The sequence below is a fragment of the Beta vulgaris genome, chromosome 8 (genome assembly GCF_026745355.1).
Source record: "Beta vulgaris subsp. vulgaris cultivar EL10 chromosome 8, EL10.2, whole genome shotgun sequence".
Classification (NCBI taxonomy): domain Eukaryota; kingdom Viridiplantae; phylum Streptophyta; class Magnoliopsida; order Caryophyllales; family Amaranthaceae; genus Beta; species Beta vulgaris.
Window position 1 is genome coordinate 2,613,429 of NC_079209.1, and position 18,492 is coordinate 2,631,920.

At 33.6% G+C, this 18,492-nt stretch overlaps 1 protein-coding gene across 1 annotated transcript; it reads left to right on the forward strand.

Annotated features, from left to right (window-relative positions):
- Positions 1-10,316: 10,316 nt before the first annotated feature.
- On the forward strand, positions 10,317-13,697 carry LOC104900687 (prohibitin-6, mitochondrial-like). The gene is made up of 4 exons (XM_019251248.3): positions 10,317-10,433; positions 11,364-11,534; positions 12,026-12,238; positions 13,503-13,697. Exons 1-4 carry the CDS (start codon positions 10,341-10,343, stop codon positions 13,695-13,697), a joined length of 672 nt encoding a protein of 223 aa, XP_019106793.3. The 5' UTR covers positions 10,317-10,340.
- Positions 13,698-18,492: the final 4,795 nt, after the last annotated feature.

Here is an 18,492-nt window from a genome sequence, read left to right on the forward strand (position 1 = left end):
TATGATTTTCTTTATATAATAACGATAAATTGGAGTCAAAACTGATATATAAATCTCAATATTTTATTTAAAACAGAACGAAAGAAGTATAAGAATGATAAAAGTTAAAGGTATAGAGGTGTTCAGCATATGTTGGGATGTTACCTTGAGATTGAGAAGTAGCCCATACCATTCTCTTTTTCTCACCATTTACAACAAATCATCATAAAGAACAAGGTGGAACCGGTAAAAAGATAAAAAAAACATATAAACAATATTATGTAGTAGGAGACTAACTTCATCTGTAAGGATGTTTTAGGCTGTCCTCTTACGCGAACTAGTTCTAGATTTTCTTTCCTTGTACAAGAAAAAAAAGAAGTTGGAGATTAACTATCTGAGGGCTTGGGGAATTGGGCTTGGTGAATAGAGATTGGATCAAGCACCTCCCCTGGTTTGGATTTCATGTAATGGATTTATTTCCAAGACAAATAGGCCCAATATTGGATCTAACATAGGCCCAATATGATGTACTAGTAAAGAGAATATGATGTATGGTTTAGTAAATACCCACAGTTAGACCAATGGTCCTTACCTCACAGTATTTATATTCTGTCACATGTATTTTCATGGGATCATGTGACTGCCTTGTATAGGTGGACACTATTTTGTCTGGTAGTTTTTGTAGGGTTGTTTTTGTTTTGTCTATAGTGCTTTCTCTTAGTGATATATATAGATAGAATGGAGTAATGTAGGGCAAGAGAGAAAATACACACTGTAAAGAGGCACAGCCGCAAGAAGTGAATGAGAATGAAATCAATGGCAATCTGCCAGTTGAAACAATTCTATCTTATTTGTTAAATATTAATTTAACAAAGATTAAAACTTTCTTTATGGTATCAGAGCAACAAGGTCAATAAGGATCTTGAAACAACTCAAAAATACATTCAAAAATTTAATCTTTCTTTGCCAAGCATCATCAGCACTGATGGCAGCAAAAGGAGCAAAGGAGAACAAAGAAGAAAAGGAGATAGCAGGATATCATGACCCTTACTATCTATCCTCTGCGGACAACCACACAATGCAAGTTGGAACTTGATGTTCACAGGAGGTAATTATTTAAACTGGAGTAGAAGTGCTAAAATGGGTTTAGCATCTAAAAACAAAATGGGTTTCATTAATGGAAAATTGTCCAAGCCTAGCACAGATTCACCAGATTATTTTAAATGGGATAGAAATGACAATATGATTAGATGTTGGATTTTGAAATCACTTAAAGAGAGTATAGCTGCTAGTCTCATGAATGTTAAGTCTGCTAAGGATTTGTGGGAAGAAATTGCAGAGAGATATGCTCAGAGCAATGCTCCACAAATCTATCAGTTAAAGAAGAAATTAAGTGATTTAGAGCAGAATGATATGAGTGTGTGTGATTACTACTGCAAACTAAGAGAATATTGGGATCAGCTTAGTGACTTGGAGGCTATACCGGAATGTAGTTGTGGTGCAATGGTGAAGTGCAGTTGCAACATTGAGAAGAAAATCATGGAGATGCAAGAGAGAGCTAGGCTGAATGATTTTTTGATGGGATTGAATGGAAAATATGAGAATATGAGAGGGAATATCCTAGGGATGGATCGCTGCCTAGTGTAAACAGAGCTTATCACTTAGTGCAGCAGATAGAAGCTCAAAAACAAATGACAGAAGGAGTTTATCATGTGAGTGATATGAGTGCATTAAATGTACACAAGCACAGTGTGTCCCTTGGACCCCTTGAGCACTTCCAGAGGAAGGATTATAAGCAGAAGATCTTGGAGAAGGCCAAGTTGAAATGTGATCATTGTGGGATGAGAGGGCATGTTAAGGAAGGATGCTACAAGATCATTGGATATCCATCAAAGTTTCAAGAGAGAGGGAAGCCAAGAGGAGGAATGAGGTATGCAGCAAATGTTGGTAAGCAAGAAGAAGAAGCATATCTGGAGACACCTTTTGATGAGAATGCAGGGGATGGAAGCATGAAACAAGATGAGGGATACATTTCAGCAATTGTTCAGCAAGTAATGAAGGTGATGTCTGAAAAACAACAAGCATCTAGCAGTCAATCAAGCAACTTTGCAGGTATTATTTCAGCCTCAAATGTTGCATCTCACAATGATGTTTTTGATTCAGAATCTTGGATAATAGATTCTGGAGCATCAGATCACATGGTGGGAAATATAAACCTTCTCACTGATGTTTGTGATCTAAAACAACCCATCCAAGTAGGACTCCCAGATGGGAGTATGAAGGTGGTGAACAAGATGGGAATGGTGAAGCTGTCACCTAAGTTAATACTCATGAATGTGCTGTACTTACCAGAATTTCAACACACTTGTTATCTCTTAGCAAGTTGATAAAGTACAGCAAGTGCAAGATAGTTTTTGATGCTCATGGTTGTGTTTTTCAGGACCCTACTGAGAAGAAAACAATAGCCTATGGAAGAAAGGTGAATGGTCTTTACAAGTTGTGCATGGATGTGAAGAAAGGATGGAAAGAGAAGGCAAGGAGGATGAAGTCAAAGAGATAGGAGTTAGTTGTAATTCAATGACTGTTAAAAGAAAACTTAGTTTGAAAACAATTCATGCTAGACTAGGGCATGGCTCATTGTCTAAGCTTAAGCACTTAAGTTTTTGTGATTGTAAGAATGTTCAAGGTTTTGATTGTGATACATGTTGTGTGGCTAAACATCACAGGCTGCCTTTGCCTCTTAGTATTAATATAGCTAGCAAGATTTTTGAACTTATTCATGTTGATTTGTGGGGGCCCTACAAGGTGCCAAATATATCAGGTGCAAGATACTTTCTTACTATAGTTGATGACTATAGTAGAGTAACTTGGACTCATCTTCTGAAAACCAAGGATGAAGTTCAACATCTTATTGCTAGATTCCTAGCTATTGCTGAAAATCAGTTTCAAAGCAAGGTTAAAATAGTGAGAAGCGATAATGGAACAGAAATAGTGAGAAAGGAATGTGATTTGCTTTTTGGTAAACAAGGGATTGTTCATCAAAAGAGCATACCAGGAGTGCCTCAGCAGAATGGGAGAGTAGAAAGGAAACATAGGTTCCTTTTGGAGACAGCAAGAGCTATAAGGATTCATGCAGGGATTCCCAAATTCTTATGGGAGAGTGCATTCTTGCAGCAACTCACTTGATTAATCTCCTGCCAAGCAGTGTGATTGGATGGAAGACACCTTTTGAAAGGCTCATGCAAAGGGAGCCACATTATGATCATTTGAGAATCATAGGATGTTTATGTTATGCCAGCAGTAGTGAGAAGAAAGGAGATAAATTTGAAGGTAAAGGGATAAGAAGCGTTCTAATAGGATACCCATATGCTCAGAAAGGATATAAGCTGTATGATTTGGAGAATAAAAAGCTTTTTGTGAGCAGAGATGTGGTATTTAAAGAAAATATATTTCCTTTCTTGATGAAGCCAATTGAAGAAGCCAAATTAAAGGTAATAATGAATGAGATACCTTTAGTAGACACTAATGAAACTGCAGTAAGGATGGAAATTGATGAAGAGTCAGAAAGTGAAGATAATCAGCAAGAGATGGCATTAATTGAAGGATGTGAGACAGAAGAATTAGGCCTGCTGATGAAGAGGTTGCTGTTGACACAAGTACCGTAGTTGAGCAGGAGGTGAGCAGACCCAGGAGAGAAAGGCAGATTCCTGTGAAATTGAAGGATTATGATTGTCATATACCTGGCAAAGGTGTTGTGAGCAATGTCACTAACATAAGTGAAGCTGTGAGCCAGGGGATGCCAATCATGAACAATATTCAGTAGATTACATATGTAGTCTAAACAATGCAATGAAGGTGAGAGAGCCTAGCTGTTACAAGCAAGCTTGTCAAGAAGAAGAATGGAGACAGGCCATGGATGAAGAGTTGGATGCACTAGAAAAGAATCTGACTTGGGAATGGACTGATCTTCCAGCAGATAAGAAGGCAATAGATAGTAAATGGGTTTATAAGGTGAAGATGAACAAGGATGGTGGAGTTGAGAGATTGAAGGCAAGACTTGTTGCCAGAGGAGATAAACAACTTAAGGGGAAGGACTATAAGCATACCTTCTCCCCAGTAGCAAAATTTGCTACTGTGAGGATGCTTATTGCCCTAGCCACCATGAAAGCATGGAAACTACATCAACTAGACATCAACAATGCATTTTTGCATGGATATCTAGATGAGGATGTTTACATGAAGGCTCCTCAAGGATGTAGGAATGTTCCACCAGGGAAGGTATGCAAGTTGAACAAGAGTTTGTATGGATTGAAGCAAGCTTCAAGACAGTGGAACATAGAGCTCACAAAATTTTTGAAATACAGAAAGTTTATTCAGTCCAAGAAGGATTATTCTCTTTTCTGTAAGGAAGAGAATGGGAAAATGTGTGCTATTCTTGTTTATGTTGATGATATTTTGATCACTGGTGATGATCTTGATAGTATTGATCAACTGAAGACTGATTTAAACAAAGAATTTACAAGTAAAGACCTTGGAGAAATGAGATTTTTCTTGGGCTTGGAAGTTTGTAGAACTCCATCAGGAAGCATGCTTAGTCAAAGGAAGTACATCAAGGAAATAGTGAGAGATGTTGGATTGGAATTCTGTAAAGAATGCAAATCCCCATTCCCTCAGCACATTAAATTGTCCACTGATGAAGGGGACATTATGCCTGATGCAGAGCTGTACAGAAGATTGATTGGTAGGCTCTTATATTTAAATCTGAGTAGGCCTGATATTTCCTACTCAGTTCAACAGCTCAGTCAATTTATGAGCTGTCCTAGGATGCCTCATTGGCATGCAGCCCTCCACGTTGTGAGATATTTGAAAGGGACAGAGGACTGGGGTCTCTTCTATCCTTCTAATGGTGACCTTACCATCACTAGCTTCTGTGATGCAGACTGGGGTGCTTGTTCCTTTACTGCAAGATCTTTAACAGGTTGGTGTATCTATTTTGGTGATAGTTTGGTATCATGGAAGACAAAGAAACAGAAAACTGTTTCAAAATCTTCCACTGAATCCGAGTACAGATGCATGTCTCAAACCACCTCAGAGCTTGTTTGGGTAGATGGTGTGCTCACTGATCTTCTATGTTCTATTCCCAAACCTATCACACTCTATTGTGACAATCAAGCAGCTCACTACCTTGCTCACAATCCGGTTTTTATGAAAGGACTAAGCATCTCAAGGTTGACTGTCATTATGTTCGAGATCATTTGGAAGAAGGTTTTATTTCTACAGCTTTCATTAGATCAGCCTCTCAGATTGCTGATATCATGACAAAATCCTTATGTTCCGAACAACATCATTTTCTGTCTGTCAAGTTAGGCCTTGTTCCTTTTTCCTCCCAAGTCCAACTTGAAGGGGGGGTAAAGAGAATATGATGTATGGTTTAGTAAATACCCACAGTTAGACCAATGGTCCTTACCTCACAGTATTTATATTCTGTCACATGTATTTTCATGGGATCATGTGACTGCCTTGTATAGGTGGCACTATTTTGTCTGGTAGTTTTTGTAGGGTTGTTTTTGTTTTGTCTATAGTGCTTTCTCTTAGTGATATATATAGATAGGAATGGAGTAATGTAGGGCAAGAGAGAAAAATACACACTGTAAAGAGGCACAGCCGCAAGAAGTGAATGAGAATGAAATCAATGGCAATCTGCCAGTTGAAACAATTCTATCTTATTTGTTAAATATTAATTTAACAAAGATTAAAACTTTCTTTAACTAGGATATTTAACTATTTGAGGGTCCTTCAACAGAAAAGATAAAAACTAATAATTGCATGTAACTTGACGAAAAAGAAATTGGAGAAAGTTTTAGCTTCCTTAAACCCCTCAAAAAAAATTTAATTTTGCTGTATCTTCTTTGGCAGCAAAACGTTCTATTGAGGTATTTTCTGATTTTCTATCTTCTTATTAATACTTTGAGGTTATCAAATTTTTATACTTTGCTTGTTTTTGGTTAACTATTTTTTACAATCATTAATATTTTTAAAGGTTTTAACCTCGTAAAAGTATATAGTTTTAGTATGTTCTTATTATTGATTATTCTTGTTATGTTGTTATTTTTGTTGTTACTTATGTAAAGGTGTTTAAGAAGATGATGTACTCCTCGGTTTCAAAATATATGGCATGTACCATGTTTGAGGTCGAATTTTGGCCGTTAATTATTCTCAATTTATGTTGATAGAAAATTTGAAAAAATAATGTTATTATAGTATTCTTCCAGATGAATTTAAGGGTGTAATTTTTATAATTTTTATTTGTCGTATTCGAGAGATATTTATGGTCAAACCAAATTTTCATAAAACATGAATGCCTTATAGTTTGAAATAGAGGGAGTCATTAATATTGTGAACTTAAAAACAAATAAATCAGGCATTAGGGTTTGATAAGCGCATGCATGCTCAATTGCTCACTACTTCATACAAAAATTTACACACTATTGATTATTCGTGTTTTTGGTTAACTAATAAATACTCCATTCATGTCTTTAACTTTTATTTTTGATCAGTTTCTTTTTTAATTTACACACTATTGCTTTTTCTGTTTTTGTTAACATGTCTCATCAATTTATTTTTTCCACCGTTGTGGTTCACTTTTTTATATAATAACCCATTTTATAGTTTCTTCTCTCTACCTTTTCAGATTCTCTCTCACACTCTTTCCAGGTTTTCTCTCTCACTTTTAAACACACTCCATTTAAAATCTAGACTTTGAGAATAAGGATTTGTTCTCTTCGACAGAGGGGTAGATGAGGGTGTGCAAGGAGCCCAACAGCACAGGGTCCCCAAAATTTTGAAAATTTTTACTTTATATTTGAAGAAATCACCATTGTTTTCTAACCTTAATAAATTTGTCAATGGTTTATCTTTAGATTTTCAACTTTCCATCTTTAAAACTCTAACCTTTCATCTTTATTTTTTATAGATTCAGGGGCCCAATTTTCATGTTAGAACCGGGTCCCCAAAATCTTCAAGACGACCCTGCTCTTCAACATACAACAACTGAATTGAACTGATCTGATTGCAACTTAACTGATTGTAACTGAATTGTTAAATTGAATCGAAATGAATTAAATTATAACTAATAGATATGATAATTGGAGCTGAACTGATTGCAACTGAATTGAACTGAACTGATTGTAATTGAATCAAACTGAACTGAAGTGAAAATAAGTTAGGCCTTAAGTTGGAAATTATCATCATTTTTAATTTGAATGTATGATAACAATGAATACATGAGGGCAGATCAGATATTGTTCACACGAGTATTATGAATAAGTGGAATGAAACACTACGGAAGATTGGGCGTGCAACTTCAGCTTTTGTTGGAGTAGGCGCATTTGGAGCACTTACCGCTTACTCAGTTTATAGCAGCCTATATAGTGTACCACCCGGGTGCCGTGCTATTGTGTTTAGCCGCATTGATGGCATCAAAAACAAGGTAACACACTTTACATGTTTTTTTTTAGAGATCAATTTTCTTTTCTCATGCAAAAGGTTAATCAATGTGATTGAGATAGATAGTGACTTGAATTTCAATTATTGAATTATTGAATAAGAAGAAGATAAATTATTGACTTTGAATAATGTTTCGAACCCTACAATATGAATTGGGTACATAAATATGAGATCATATATAGAGTAGTAATATCTGGAGGTAAGAAAAACATAAAATTAACGGGGTTACACTTTATATAGTGTTAAGTCGTGTGAGATATAATATTCTATGCTTTTCATGTTTTTAAACCAACTTGAGCCATGTATGTATAGGATATATATAGCGTCTTTCAATATGGAAACACTCATAATTTGTTACCTCTAATAATGTTGGACCAAATAAGCAAAGTGTCTATAGGTGATTAGTTATACACATGCGATATTGGTTTTCATGGACATGCACCATCTAGAAGTCTTTTAAACATATTTCAACCCTTGCCCTAATTTTCGCTCCATTTTCTTCAGTGTCAAAGTTTGTTAACATGACCGTGAATTACTTTTTAAGTAAAACTAGTATATATCATGTGTTTTATAAAACTTTAGTAAGTTATAACGTGGAATTTCGTTATAATATATATATATATATATATATATATATATATATTTTCAAAATAAGAAGTATTGTGCTAGCGAAGATATTATTGGTCATATCTGTATATTGAAAACCACAAAAAAAGAGCAAATAAAACAAAAAATTAGAGTAGAGATGGAGACTCTGAGCCTGTTCGGTACAAGCTTTTTTAACTAGTTTTTAGTGTCTTGACTCGCTCAAACGCTAATTGAAAAAATAGTAGTGTTTGGTGAGGTAGTTCGTAATGGTGCTAGTAGTTTTTAGTGGTGTAACTATAAGTAATATTTTAGTAGTGTTTGTCAAAAGCTATAATTTGTAGCTTTGAGGTAGCATTTAGGGTCTGTTCGGCAACAACTTTTGCACTAGCTTTTAGTGTTTTGACTTGTTTTGACTAAGTCAAAACACTAATTAAGTGTTTGGCATAGTAGAGGTTGGAGTAGCTGTTGGAATTTCAAATAGCTTTTGGATAGTTTTTCCTAAACGTTATATTTTGGGCTTGTTCGGCAAAAGTAACTGTTGGAGTAGGAGTAGCTGTCAGGTAGCTGTTGTTAGCTGTCGGCTAGTAGCTGCGAAAGTAATTGTTTACAATATAAGTGTTCGGTAAAAGTAGTTGTTATGCTTATATATGATAAAAATAACATATTTTTTAATTATAATTATATGATTAATTACAATATGGTTCATACTAGGATGATAGTGTCCTCATCAGTCCACTTAAATACCTCTTTCGTCCCTTCTTTGTTATTAGATGAAACCATCTACGAATCTAACATAACCATGAAGAATATATAAAATCTTAATGAGAATATAATGCACCAACCCATCTATGTATCTAGCAGCCATATTAGTATACTAATCAACATTGAAAAATATAAACAAAGCGAAAACAAGAGAGTTAGTTGATAAAAAATGATAAAAATGAGAACGTAGGATTTTTTATCCTTAAAAAGTGAGATTTTTTATCCTTAAAAAGTGAGATTTTTTTTTTCCTGTTAATCTCAAATTGTTATCCTGAATATATGATATTATGTTAATCCCAAATTTTTATCCTTAAAAAGTGGGATTATTTTCCTTTAAAAAAAATAAAAAAAAGTAGAACGCTACTTACAGAAATTGAACGCTATAAAATATAACGTTTGGGAAAAGCTATCCAAAAGCTATTTGAAACTCCAACAGCTACTCCAACCTCTACTATGCCAAACATTAATTAATTAGTGTTTTGACTCCTCTAAAAGCTAGTGCAAAAGTTGTTGCCGAACAGGCCCTTTATAGCGTTCAGTTTCTGTGATATGTAGCGTTCTACCTTTTTTATTTTTTTTGTTTCAAAGGAAAAAGATCCCACTTTTTAAGGATAAAAATTTGGGATTAACAGAATATATATTCAGGATAAAAATTTAGGATTAACAGAAAAAAATCTCACTTTTTAAGGATAAAAAATACTACTTTCTCATTTTTATCAAAGATAATTTTTTTTTATCAACTAACTGTCTTATTTTCGTTCTGCTTATATTTTCCATTGTTGATTAGTATACAATAGGCTGGCTTGACGTAGATGCTTGGTGATTCATTAAGATTTTATATTCTTCATAATTATGTTAGATACGTAGATGGCTTCATCTAATAACAAAGAAGGGACGAAAGAGGTATTTAAGTGGACTGATGAGGACACTGTCATCCTAGTATGAATCATATAGTAATTAATCATATAATTATAATTAATATTATAATTAAAAAATATGTTATTTTTATCATATATAAGCATAACAACTACTTTTACCGAACATTTATATTGTAAACAGCTACTTTTACAGCTAAGAGCTACCAGCTACTAGTCGACAGCTAACCGCTGACAGCCACTCCAACAACCAACAGCTATCCAACAACTACTTTTGCCGAACAGACCCTTAGTGTTGTATAACTTATATATTAAAGTTTTATTTGAGTTTTTAACGAGTTATTTGTAAATATCTATTTTCACATCTTATTTTACCAAACATCAATATCTTAGCTAACAGCTAATAGTTACACACCAACCATTAGCAGCTGCCGCCTGCCAGCACAACTAATAACAACTACTCACAGCTAAAAGATACTACTTTAGCTACTGCTGCCGAACATGCCCATTATATGCAAGCAACTATCTAAAAGCTAGAAGATGAATTATATCTATGTTATCCATTACTCCAGTTAGCTTCTTTGACTCACTAAGATTTATGTGCAGGTTTATCCCGAAGGGACACATATAATGATTCCTTGGTTAGAAAGGCATATTGTTTATGACATCCGTTCACGCCCCCATTTTATTGATAGTACCTCGGGAAGTTATGATCTTCAAATGGTATGTCTGTATACTTCTAATTTCATTCTTAGCTAAGAATGAAGTACCTGTACCATAAAGCAACTACGGTGCTCTTTTCACCTGCGTAGCTGTTTTATATAAAAAATTACAATACTTTTTTTTTTAGGTCAATGTCCAAAAAAGAATTATAACCGTATATAATTTAGTTAATTGGGAACTTGTTACATAGCGGAAAAACTCATATATGCAAAATATTTGTATAATTGTTGATCTGAAAATGAGATTATTCGAGAAAACACATTGAACGCTAAGACGATTCTATCTACGAAATGGAGATGCGATGTATCCAAATGTGTAATTTTAAAATGTCAAAAGTGCATTAGAGGTTGTGAATAACGTAATTGATGTAATATTAAGGAGACCCAAACTCAATTCATCACTTCAATTTAACAACTAAGTTTATGTGAAGACTGAAATTTTAGGTGATGATTTTTCGGTGAAAAGACGGAAACTTAGATGATGCGCACGGCAAATTAGTTCAATAGGTAAAAATGTTGGGTGGTAGTAGTAATACATCATTACATACTTCCTCCGTTTTGAAATAAATGAAACGCTTTTCTAAAAAAGAATTTCACATAAAGGTATACCAACTACCAAGGATGTCTTAGCCTAGTGATTAAGATTGAGGTGCTGTGAATATTCGAATCCCCTCCCTTTCTTTGTACTACTTTCGTGGCTCATATGAATGGGAAAAAAAAACTTATAAGATGTAGATGAACTCAAGAGCATATGTTACAAACGTTACAAATAGAAAAAAAAAAAACATGTAAGATTAGTGATGCTCTTATGTTTTAAGATAAGTGTTAATAGTTTCATCAATAAAATCTGTCAATCATGCTTTTTATTTTTTATGATTTTTCTTTGCAATTCAGTGACTTTATCTGATGAAGGCATCATAACACTTAACAGGTTAACATAGGACTTCGGGTCCTTTTCCGTCCAGTAGCTGATGAATTGCCAAGAATTCACAGGCATCTTGGAAAGGATTATGAGGAAAGAGTGTTGCCTTCCATTATTCATGAAACTCTTAAAGCAGTGATTGCTCAGTACAATGCAAGTCAGCTCATCACTCAAAGAGAGGTTTGTAGTACCGCAGCCCTTTGTACAAAGAAGGGCTGTGTTTTAGGACCAAAACCGCAACCTTTCGTTGTGAAGGGGCTGATACAGCAAGGGTTGCTGGCCAAAAATGCAGCCTTTTTAATTTTTTTCCACTAGTAATATATATATATATATATATATATATATATATATATATATATATATATATATATATATATATATATATATTGAATAAGTGATGAGGGAGAGGTGGTAACTCAGTGGAGTACTACCCCGAATTTCAGGGCATTGTTCAGGGTTCGAATTCTTATCCCAACAATATGTTGGGCATTTAATTCTGGGTTGTTTAGCCTTGTACCCAGCCTCTGAGCTGGTGTGCCCTGCAAGTTAGTAGCCTAGTAGGGGTTGGTTTTCGGTCCAATTATCTTTTCTAATAAAAAAAAAAAATTGAATAAGTTGTGTTATAACAAGGTGTTGGATTAAAACGTGGGTATTTGACTCATTTGTTGCAGAGTGTAAGTAGGGAAATACGGAAGATATTAACTGAGAGAGCATCAAATTTCTTCATAGAGGTTGATGATGTGTCGATAACAGGCCTGACTTTTGGAAAAGAGTTTACAGACTCAATCGAAGGAAAACAAATTGCTCAACAGGATGCCGAGAGGAGTAAGTTTATTGTAGAGAAAGCTGAGCAAGACAAACAAAGTGCTATTATCAAAGCTCAGGTTCATAATTCATCTACACTTAAGTCCTTCTTTATGCAATGTCTCGTCCCTTTTTGTTATAACTCGACCTAGTTATTGGACAGGTTGTGTTAAAGGTCGGTTTCGAGTCAAAAGTTGTTCAAGTCGTAAAAGGTTGTGGGTCGATAGTGAACAAATGATGGGCAGATCGATAAATGAGCAAGATAAACAGTGAACAGAAATAGATAATAATATGTCAATTTATAAAACTATTGAAATATTTTATTGATCTTATAATGACTCTGCTCATCGAAGTCCTGTCTAATTTAAAAAACTTATACAATTGACCCTAATCCTTTAGTCATTGGATTTCCTTGTCCAACTACCATGTCTAGTTATAACTACTCACTAGGAGAATTATGAAGCATGGGGCTAATTGGGTAATTAGGATGTCGTTGGGTAATTGAGTTTTGACTGGCCTGCTTTGCGGAGAAAAGCTTTTGATGGCTAAATTTTAAGTTATAGTTTTTCCATTCTATTATTATTGCAACAAGAACCTATCGGTATATTTTTTAACAAACTCAGGTGCGTAGGGGAGAGAAATGAAAATAGATATAAAGTTTGACCCATGTGATAGGAGAGAAATAAAAAGTAAATATTAATAAATAAGAAAACGTTGCAATTAATATAAAACTTCAAATAAGCAAACGTTGCAATTAAAAAATAACAGAGAAATCTTATACTTATATAAAAGAGATAGGGAAGAACAATAATATGTAGAAATTGATATAAGAAAAATGATAAAATATCGTTGATAAATGTGGTTGATATTTAATTTTAAAAAACTAATGGGGTGTTTTATAGGTGGAAAACGAGATGGGTGATGAAAACTTGTATTTGGGGAGGGAGGAAATGTGAAATGTTGGTGAGATGGAGAACGGCAGTAGACCCCCTCAGTTTCCAACTTTTACTAGGGGGGATTTGGATTTAGTTCAAACTCGAAAGTCGACTTCAAAACTTAGTAAAAACTCGATTATCCAATTATCTACTTTCAGAAGTAAAATGCCTAAATTCAATATATTGTCTACTTTTGGAGCTCTGATTGTATAAGATAGGTCAAAACTTGACCGGGTCACTTAAGTGAGTTCAACTCGAAATGCTAACGAGTTGAGTTAGAGCTACCCTAAATCGAACTTGACTTGCAACATTGACTCTCCTATCCTCTACGCAACCGAAAAAATATGAAATTAATATTTGTATTTTTGTAAAATGAATAGTGAATTTGACTTGTTGAAATTTCCTACAGGGTGAAGCAAAAAGTGCCCAACTGATTGGTGAGGCGGTTTCTAATAATCAAGCATTCATAGCACTGAGGCACATTGAAGCATCAAAAGAGACAGCGCAATCAATGTCTAATGCGGAGAACCATGTGTATTTATCTTCGGATAATCTCTTAATCGACCTTAAGAGTTTAGATGTAGGAGTAGCCAAAAAGAAGTGAGAAAATATTTGCCATGGAGATAGTATGGAGAAATTATAATATTCTTCTATAGTTCTATATAAGAACTTGGTAATGGGCATTTTTTTGTTTGTTCGCAAATCGCAAGGTATACTCACAAAATCTTGATATTAATAAGGGTGCGTTCTGTTCAACTTAAAAAATTAAGTTTCAGGTCCAATAAGTTCAGATAAGTTGCAATAAGGTCTAATAAGTGTAATAAATTCCAATAAGGTCTAATAAGGTCCAATAAATTCCAATCAGGTCTAATAAGGTCCACTAAGGTCCAAATAGTCAATGTTTAATAAACATTTGTATTATTGTCCATTATTTTGTTATTCATAATTTATATCACATTAGCTGATTATGTTATTATTAGAATTTTAATTAAAGTACCACAATGATTATAGTATTATACTTGTATTAGCGTCTATTATTTTATTATTATTGTATTATGTCTATTATTTATTATTTATTTCTATTATGTTTATTATGTTATTATTCATATTACTATTAGCTGATTATTTATTATTAGAATTTTTTATTAAAGTACCGCAATGTATAGTATTATACTTGTATAATTGTCTATTATTTGATTATTCATATTGCTATTAAATAATATTATAATCATTGTCAAATAATTAATGTTAACAATAATAATAATAATAATAATTATAATTACAATATTTTGCAATTCGTCTTTAAATAACTAGAGATAACATGTTTTCTTCTAGTACATTCAAATAAATGAAAGGAGAAGAAATGAAGGAAGGAGTTGTTAGCAATAAATGTTAATGCTATCTACTTACCTTCACATTAATGAAAGTGAAGTGAGAATTTTTTATATGTGCTAATGTTAACTTGTTAACAATAAATGTTAAATCAATTTTTGATTTTCTACTAGTGTTTTATAAAATTAAAACAAGACTATTAGATATATTAGTGATGAAATATGTATAGGCAAACATATAAATAGTAAATCTTTTTGTTAAATAATTATCATAAGAGATAATTAATAATCATTATTTTTAAAGGACGAATTATAATAATTATTACTCCATAAAAAATTTTGAGGGTATTATTTACGATGGTAATATTTATGTTATTCATGGTCAATATTTTGTCTAATAAGGTCAAATAAGTTTCAATCAGGTCAATAAGGTCTAATAAGTTAATCAGGTCAATAAGTCTAATAAGTTTCAATCAGGCCAATAAGGTCTAAAATTCAATAAGTTCCAATAAGCCAATAAGTCCAATAAGGTCCAAGCAGGTTCAATCAGTCCAATAAGTTGAATCAGGTCCAATCAGTTTAATAAGTTCCAATAAGTTCAGTTCATGTTCAATAAGTTCAGTTCAGATAAGGTCCAATAAGTTCAGGGCCAATAAGTTGAATAGAACGCACACTATATCGGTGTGTTGATCAAATAACTTTCAATTTTATCTAATTTAACCATGGTATTTATTAATTGTTTGGTACATTAAGTTTGGTTAGTAGGAGCAATAGAGAAAAATATGCATAGATAAAGGCGTTTGTGTGGATTATAACTTAATATTGACTATTATTATTGAAAAACTTATTAACTATAAAAAAAGTTTAGAAAATGTTCTTTGTAGTTTGTATAATATAGATACATCCTGTTCTCCAATATTTTGGTGTCAAAATAATATAGTCAAACCTCCTAAAACTCTCTTGATTAAAGCATATTTAAACATAAGATTTTAGGAAGGTTTTAAACTCTTAAAACCTTGGAAAAATCTACTAAAAAGCCTAGGAAAAATCTACTATAAAGCCCTTGAAATTACCCTTTTAGCGCTTAGCTACAACAGGACTGTCTTGAAGATTTTGGGGCCCGGTTCTAACATGAAAATTGGGCTCCTAAATTTATTAAAAAAAAAATCATTAACAAGTTTATAAGGGTGGGAAACAAGGGTGATTTCTTTAAATATGAAGTAAAATTTTCAAAATAATATATTTTGGAGCCTTTATAATTTTGAAGATCTTGTGCTGTTGGGCTCATTGCACACCATCATCTACCCCTGTGGCCACAGGCAAGCCAAAGATAGGGGTGGCCTTCTGAACCACGACTAAGACATGAGGTGCATAAAAACATAGCCGCCCCCTCCCCTTCTCTCTTTTTTCTCTCTCTAAACCCTAGCTTCCCCTATCTCTTTTTCATCAGTTAGGGGATGCCATGGATGTTTTCATCCATGGTAACCCCTCTCCTCCTTTTATTTAAGTTTTAGTTTTGTTAAATAAATTAATATCTGTATATGGGGTATTTTTAGTCTCTTTTTGGAGATCTCTTTCTCCCCTATGGAGTTGTGAGTAGGATTTTTTTTGTTTTTAGGTATAGAATTTGTTCTCATTGATTGAAGTTCGAGACTCAACATGAAGGTATATATTGGAATCTCGGATGCGTAAACATGGCTCGATCAAGAATGTTCTTCCCAAACTATGTCAGAATGATAGACTCCTCATCAATAGCTGTTTATCAGCAAATACAAGGGGTTGCGCTGTATTGCTCGATCGTTCATTGTATTTTTTCGAAAATAAATTTGATTTAACTTGTTTGATTGTATCTTATTTTTCCTTAATATCTATTATAGATGTCGTTTGGCCTTCAATTAATGAAATTTCTCATTAAAAAAAAAAAACATGAGGTGCATTGCATCACTAAAACACATACCCTTCACATTCATTGCCTTACACATGTACCAAGCACCATCATAGTAGCCTTGCCAGAGCCGCAATTCTTGCAACTTAATCTCCTACCTAACAAAGAAAAGAAAACGTGGGGAGGGCAATACTGAACCCAAGATTAATAGCTCTACAATGATCATAAATATGGAGAAAAAAATGATAAACATGGGTCAAATATGCCACATACTTCCTACGTTCTTTAATAATTGTAACGTTTTGACTTTTACGTTATTTATATACCTAACTTTGACCATATTTATTAATAACATATATAAATTATACGTTATTATGTACTCTAATATGTTGTTGGATTATATATTTTCATAATATTAACTTTTTATAAACTTTACTGATGAACTATTTAGAGAAGTAATAGTCAAAGTAATGTATTGACAAGCGTGAAAGTCAAAATGTTGCAACTACCAAAGAATGGAGGAAGTAAAACATATATCTTGTCAATGGAGTTATGAAGCGAAAACCATTTTTTTATTTGTCTCTATGTTAGTAATCCATCTAATTCATATCAAATCAATCAAACATGATTTATAAGTCTTCTTTATTTTTTTGTTGAAATAATTTATAAGTCTTCACAGAAAGACTTGTTGATTTTTTTTTTTTATTAGGAAATTAAGTTAGCCCAAGAGCTAACCCCTACCAGGCTACTAGCCTGTAGGAACTACCAACACATTGGCCGGTAAGACATGCATAGCATGCTAAGGAAATACCCCAGCATAATGGGGGGTAAGGATCGAATCCCTGACCTCAAGGGCCAAGGAGGAGCGTTCTACCCATTTGAGCTAGCTCCTATCCTTCTGAAAGACTTGTTGATGGATTTATATATTGAATTTCAACTCTCGTGGCGTACCAAATACACGCTCAGCCTGTGTAGACAAAACATGTCCACAATACCGACACACCTTCAAATCAACTACATTCCTCTGGCCTTTTCTAGGGTATAATGGCTAGTTTCTCCACCTTTCGCTAAGAATTTGGATCAAAGTGGCTTCCATCTCAATTATCAAGGGCAAAATTAATTGGCTTTGCAAACCTTTCCGTATCAGTTTGATTGAAAACAAGGCGTCAATAAAAAAAAAACTCAAGCTTTGATGATAGTAATAACTTGGCCACAAAATGAGAGATATTCACAAAACCAAGTTCCCCACTATTACCGATGGTCACGTTTAAAAAATAAAAATATCAATAAATTAAGGGCATGTTCTCTTCGGCATAAAACAGCTGGACTGAACTGAACTGATCTGAACTGATTTGAACTGAACTGAACTGAACTGAATTGAACTGAACTTAAATGAATAGTGATATGTGAGAGTAAAAGTATTGCAAGAACTGAATTGAACTGAACTGATTGATCTGAATTGAACTGATTTGAACTGAACTGGACTGAATTGAACTGAACTGAACTGAACTGAAAATAAGTTGGGGAGAACAGGCCCTAAGTTTATTCATTTCTAGACATGATAAATTAATGTAAAAAATTTCGCAACAAATCTAATATAAACAGAACAATAGTGTCAACTCTCCGTTTTCTCTCTTTTTTCTCCTCTCTCACAAAACCCTAATTTTCAAACTAGGGGCTACCACCACCCTTTTGGGCGATGGTAAGCCCCTTTTCTCGTTTTATTACTAGCTTTTTATGATTATGTTTCCAATTAATCTCAGTCTCTCTCAAATGGAGAGTTTTTCTACCCATATATTGGGTTATGTCTACCCATATATTGGGTTTCATCTCTCTCCATGTGAGAGTTTAGAGAATTTGTTTGGGTTTTTGTGTATTTCAAGATGTTGATTTGTTGATCGAAATTTGTGCGGAGTTGCAACAGATGTCAAGACTTCGTTTACAATCACTTAAATTGAATCTGGTTCTACTTCAAAACTACAAAAAATCGACATACCCTCTTGCAGAAGGCTGCATCAGACAGCGATGTGAAAGACAAGGGTTTTCATAAGTGTTAGATCTACTCAACGATCGTGGTTTTATATATTAGAATTGTATTTGTTTCATTTGATATGTATTTGTTTAGTTTTGACTTTTATTGTAGATTTCGTATGACTTTGAATCAATGAATTAATTTTAATTTC

Bases quoted from the DNA above. Each gene is read 5' to 3' on its own strand.
- LOC104900687 (XM_019251248.3), top strand. From the start codon at position 10,341: ATGATTCCTTGGTTAGAAAGGCATATTGTTTATGACATCCGTTCACGC. The intron at 10,434-11,363 runs GTATGTCTGTAT...AACACTTAACAG, and splicing joins GAAGTTATGATCTTCAAATG to GTTAACATAGGACTTCGGGT. The intron at 11,535-12,025 runs GTTTGTAGTACC...CATTTGTTGCAG, and splicing joins AGCTCATCACTCAAAGAGAG to AGTGTAAGTAGGGAAATACG.